The following is a 6000-nucleotide window of genomic DNA, read 5'->3' on the forward strand; positions in this document are numbered from 1 at the left end:
CATGCTCTGGTCAAAAGTAGTGCACTATGCAGGGTTTAGGGTGTCATCTGGGACTCAACCATGAACAGTCAGTGTGTCTGGTCAAGCTAGCCTCAACGTGTGGTGGTGTGCTGTGTTCCTCTCTATAGTAAACAGAGACTGGTAGAAACCTGTCTGGGACTTGAAGGTCACAAACACTACAGCTATCAAGGAACACTGAACAACACAGATCTTCCCATTTATTGTGCTAAATGGGAGAATAGAGACAACAGGTACCCAGATAGGATATGAAACCAGCAGTTTGACACAAAATGGTGGACAAAAGAAATAGAGACCCTATATTTCTATGAGAGAGATAGTAGATCCATGGATACAGTATGAATACAGTAGTTTGACACAAAATGGTGGTCAAAAGAAATAGAGACCCTATATTTCTATGAGAGAGATAGTAGATCCACGGATACAGTATGTTTACAGCAGTTTGACACAAAATGGTGGTTATCAAAAGCGGCAGCTGTCAAAACAAGTCTTTAGACTACCTGTAAGGCAGTAAGGCTGTGTGATTCCATAGTTAGCTGCCTTACAACCCTTTGTCTAAAAGAAACGGCAGGAACTCATCTCAGAACACATCAACAGGATCCAATGGCAACTAAATAGCAAGGGTAGGCCGTCATTGTACATAAGGATTTGTTCTTAACTAACTTGCCTAGTTAAATAAATAAATAAAATAGATTTTGTTAGTTAAATAAAGTTTAAATTAAAAATAGCAGCGATATTCAACGGCAGTCGTGGTGGCGGGGGACCCACAAGACAGACATGTTCGTTCCATCCCAACAGTAGCACACGGGATTCAACTAAATAAGGGTTTGATGATGAGCAGATTAGTTGAATCAGGTGTGTTAGTGTTGGACTGGAACAAAAGAAAAGTGCATTACTGTCTGTGTGAAACAGTGTTGCAGTCTGTCCCTCACTGGCTGCACAATGGCTTCTTTCATTTAGTCAGCGCTGCCCTCTGGTGGTGTTTCGGTGTATTACATCCCACTACAAAAAGACAACGGCACCGATAAGGATTCAACCGAGAAGACTAATTACTAATACTGTCGTTAATGATGATACATGTATGTTCGCGTTTTGGTACATTTCACACTTCATTCCATCCGTCGAGCTAGCAGACATAGTCAGTAAGAGTGTTGAAGGAAATAGAGGCCTTAAGATAAAATGGCCTCCTTCATTTTAGTGGAAGGCAGTGGAAATGCTGATTGGGCCAACTTAGTGTAAAAGCAGGAAATGTTCAAATACTATGAGTCAATCTAAAAATAGTTTTAAATAACTGTAGCTGTTTACATAGACTGGCTTTAGTCATATTTGCTAAACCACAGCAATAAAACAAGCATAGAAACCCAGCATTGCTGGGAAGGCTAAAAAATCAGATTGTTATTATAAGGGAGAGAGAAAAAAAGTCTCTCCCTCTCTCTCTCGTCTCTTTCTCTCTCTCTCTCTAGTCTCTCTCTCTCTCTCCCTCCCTCTCTCTCCCTCTCTTCCTCCCTCTCTCTCTCCCCCTCTCTCTCTCTAGTCTCTCTCTCTCCCACTCTCTCTCTTCCTCCCTCTCTCTCTCTTCCTCCCTCTCTCTCTCTCTCTCTCTCTCTCTCTTAAGTCTCTCTCTAGTCTCTCTCTCTCTCCCTCTCTTCCTCCCTCCCTCTCTTTATCTCCCTATCTCCCTCTCTCTCCCTCTCTCCCTCTCTCCCCCCACCCTTCTCCATAAGCAGGAAGGCAAAGCCAAACTGGGCTGTGTTCCAGGCTATCTAGTGTGAGCTGTCTGTCCATGCAGCCCTATGCCTGCCCAGGGGAGAGAAGGAGGGAGAGATGGAGGAAGGGAGAGAGCGAGGAAAGGAGGGGAAGTAGGGAGGGAGGGTGAAAGGAGCCAGTCAGGATGAAAAAGGGGCCCACAGAGGGCAGACTAACACAAGGATCTCTCTAGTGTATCCAGCCCTGTAGCTGGTCGCTTTAGCCTGGATCACAGACACCTTACATAGAGCAGGACTGTAGAGCCAGGGGTGTCAAACCCATTTAGCACCGTGGGCCGTATTCTGTCTTCAACGAGGTTCGGAGGGCCGCACTGAAAATGTGTTATATTTCCAAATGATAGTCCTCCCTGACTGTGTAGCTTTCATTTTGGGGTGATTATTAGCTGGACACAGTTGAGATACTGTATGAACGTCGGTCCGTTATCATTCTACACAGTTGAGATACTGTATGAACGTCGGTCCGTTACCATTCTACACAGTTGAGATACTCTATGAACGTCGGTCCGTTATCATTCTACACAGTTGAGATACTGTATGAACGTCGGTCCGTTATCATTCTACACAGTTGAGATACTGTATGAACGTCGGTCCGTTACCATTCTACACAGTTGAGATACTGTATGAACGTCGGTCCGTTATCATTCTACACAGTTGAGATACTGTATGAATGTCGGTCCGTTATCATTCTACACAGTTGAGATACTGTATGAACGTCGGTCCGTTACCATTCTACACAGTTGAGATACTGTATGAACGTCGGTCCGTTATCATTCTACACAGTTGAGATACTGTATGAACGTCGGTCCGTTATCATTCTACACAGTTTCCATTTGGCATTTAGACATTTTAAAGTTGCGATATGTAACTTTATGGGAAACCCGACCAAATTCACATCGACATATTAGTTAAACAATAGATCTGTCATTCTCATTAAAAGCAAGTCTAAGAACCGGTAGGTCTGTTCTATGTGCACTATTTCTACGCTTCCTGTTCTAAAGTTTCATTTTTTGCGTCTTTTACTTTCTGTTTTGAACACCAGCTTCAAACAGCTGAACATATAATATATTTGGTAATGTAAAAGATATTTCACAGTGCTTTAGATGGTACATTGATTCTCTACACTACACGTGCTTGTTCTGTTACATAATTAGGGGAACTATTAGAATTTTAGCAACCAGGAAATGGAGGAGGAATTTCTGCATCGTGCAGCTTTAAAGTATAAAATTAAAAAGATATAATATATATTTATATTATTATTATATATATATATATTTTAACTCAATCCCCTCGCGGGCCATATGTTTGACACCCCTGTGTAGAGTCACCTGTTTCATCTACATAGCAGACTGTATGTCTGTCTACCTGTTTCATCTACATAGCAGACTGTATGTCTGTCTACCTGTTTCATCTACATAGCAGACTGTATAACTGTCTACCTGTTTCATCTACATAGCAGACTGTATGTCTGTCTACCTGTTTCATCTACATAGCAGACTGTATGGCTGTCTACCTGTTTCATCTACATAGCAGACTGTATGGCTGTCTACCTGTTTCATCTACATAGCAGACTGTATGTCTGTCTACCTGTTTCATCTACATAGCAGACTGTATGTCTGTCTACCTGTTTCATCTACATAGCAGACTGTATGTCTGTCTACCTGTTTCATCTACATAGCAGACTGTATGTCTGTCCACCTGTTTCATCTACATAGCAGACTGTATGTCTGTCTACCTGCTTGTCTACTTCATCGTGAACTTGTTGATCCAGGGACACCATAATAAAGACGTTCCAGGAATGTGAATCACTTGTAGAAATCAAGATGTACCTATTTAATCATTATGTTGACTGAGGATGTCCTAAAATGTTTACCGTGACCCCAGCCTACCTTGTACCTGATGCTGGTTCTTCGTCTCCATGGAAATTAGGTTTGAGTAATAGGAATCAGTGGAGGTTGGTTGGAGGAGCTATAGGAGGACGGGCTCATTGTAATGGCTGGAATGGCATAAAAGGAACGGAGTCAAACATGTGGTTTCCATATGTTTGATGTGTTTGATACCGTTCTATTTATTCCATTCCAGACATTACAATGAGCCCGTCCTCCTATAGCTCCTCTCACCAGCCTCCATTGGTAGGAATCCACTTTAAGACATCTTCAGACACCTTGGTTTAAACGGGATACATTTCCGGACATCCTCAGTTACCTAAGCAGTCCCGGTACACAATTTCGGACATGCTCGGTCATCTCAGGAGTCCCAGTACACTATTTAGGACATCCATAGTCACATTAATTAAGAGTTACGGTATACATATTAGGACATCCTCAGTCACCTTAGGTGTTACAGTATACATATTAGGACATCCTCAGTCACCTTAGGAGTTATGGTGTACATATTAGGACATCCTCAGTCACCTTAGGGCTTATGGTATACATATTAGGACATCCTCAGTCACCTTAGGGGTTACGGTATACATATTAGGACATCCTCAGTCACCTTAGGAGTTACGGTATACATATTAGGACATCCTCAGTCACCTTAGGAGTTACGGTATACATCTTAGAACATCCTCAGTCACCTTATGGGTTACGGTATACATATTAGGACATCCTCAGTCACGTTAGGGGTTGCGGTATACATATTAGGACATCCTCTAACAACTTCTAGTCGTCTGTCTTACCTTGTTCTTGGTGTTGGTCCTTCTGCTCCATGGACACCAGGGCAGAGAAGTGTGCCTGGTCGTAAGCTAGGACCAGGGGAGAGCAGTGGCACAGGTTAGGAGGCACCTCCAGGGGCAGGTAGAGCCCTCCGAACGGGATGGGGGCAAATGCTGTGGGAGGGGAGAAGAGGTCAGGGAATTCTATTACATGGAGGTTGAGATGAAAGGTCCAGTCTGAAGTTCTCTGTTTGTCCCATCTAGGAATGAGAGTAGTTCCATTTATGCAAATGAGTCTTACCAGAGCCATATGTCTAAAGAGTTGGGCCAACTTTTAGGATGCCATGTTAGTGCCTTTGAACATTCCGTATATATCCATTTATGACAAGAATTTGAAATCTTGTACATAGCATTGTTGCCCATGGGGAGCTAACATGGCTGCCATGTAATGTAGTGTCATATAAATGCATCATAATGTCGGATCATTCTTCTTATTTGGGTTTTGTGAGCAGGTATGTCTGTGGTGTGAATATGTAATAATAATAATAATAATAAATAATAATTTGGTGGATACTTATATTTGTCCTATTTCACACATGTACTAGTGTGTATTAATACATGTGTGAATTTGATTATTATTATGATTATGTTTGCTTATACCAACTTCCCCTAAGACGACCTGGGAGAGTGGGGTCACGGCCAGGGACTGCCATTATTAACGGGGACCCTCAGGCAATTAGGGTTAAGTGCCTTGCTCATGGGCACATCGACAGATCTTTCACCTTCTCCTGCTCTGGGATTCGAGCATATTCCTGAGTCTCGGAGCACCTAGCATCTAGCCCCCACTACAATGGGTCTCTGAGCACCTAGCATCTAGCCACCACTACAATGGGTCTCTGCAGTACGTAGCATCTAGCCACCACTACAATGGGTCTCTGCAGTATGTAGCATTTAGCCACCACTACAATGGGTCTCTGCAGTATGTAGCATCTAGCCACCACTACAATGGGTCTCTGCAGTACGTAGCATCTAGCCACCACTACAATGGATCTCTGCAGTGCGTAGCATCTAGCCACCACTACAATGGGTCTCTGCAGTACGTAGCATCTAGCCACCACTACAATGGATCTCTGCAGTATGTAGCATCTAGCCACCACTACAATGGATCTCTGCAGTACGTAGCATCTAGCCACTACTACAATGTATCTCTGCAGTATGTAGCATCTAGCCACCACTACAATGGGTCTCTGCAGTACGTAGCATCTAGCCACCACTACAATGGATCTCTGCAGTACGTAGCATCTAGCCACCACTACAATGGGTCTCTGCAGTATGTAGCATCTAGCCACCACTATAATGGGTCTCTGCAGTATGTAGCATCTAGCCACCACTACAATGGGTCTCTGCAGTATGTAGCATCTAGCCACCACTACAATGGGTCTCTGAGCACCTAGCATCTAGCCACCACTACAATGGGTCTCTGCAGTATGTAGCATCTAGCCACCACTACAATGGATCTCTGCAGTATGTAGCATCTAGCCACCACTACAATGGATCTCTGCA

At 43.4% G+C, this 6000-nt stretch overlaps 1 protein-coding gene across 1 annotated transcript in view; it reads right to left on the bottom strand.

The window, feature by feature from the left end:
• The window catches only part of otud7a (OTU deubiquitinase 7A), a 243612-nt gene that overhangs the window by 23777 nt on the left and 213835 nt on the right, over positions 1-6000 (bottom strand). Inside the window, exon 10 of the mRNA XM_045689748.2 lies at positions 4462-4611. Within this exon, the coding sequence (XP_045545704.2) occupies positions 4462-4611 (150 nt within the window). The remainder of the gene's footprint in view (positions 1-4461; positions 4612-6000) is intronic.

Source organism: Salmo salar, chromosome 11 (genome assembly GCF_965601325.2).
Source record: "Salmo salar chromosome 11, fSalSal1, whole genome shotgun sequence".
In the NCBI taxonomy this organism is placed as follows: domain Eukaryota; kingdom Metazoa; phylum Chordata; class Actinopteri; order Salmoniformes; family Salmonidae; genus Salmo; species Salmo salar.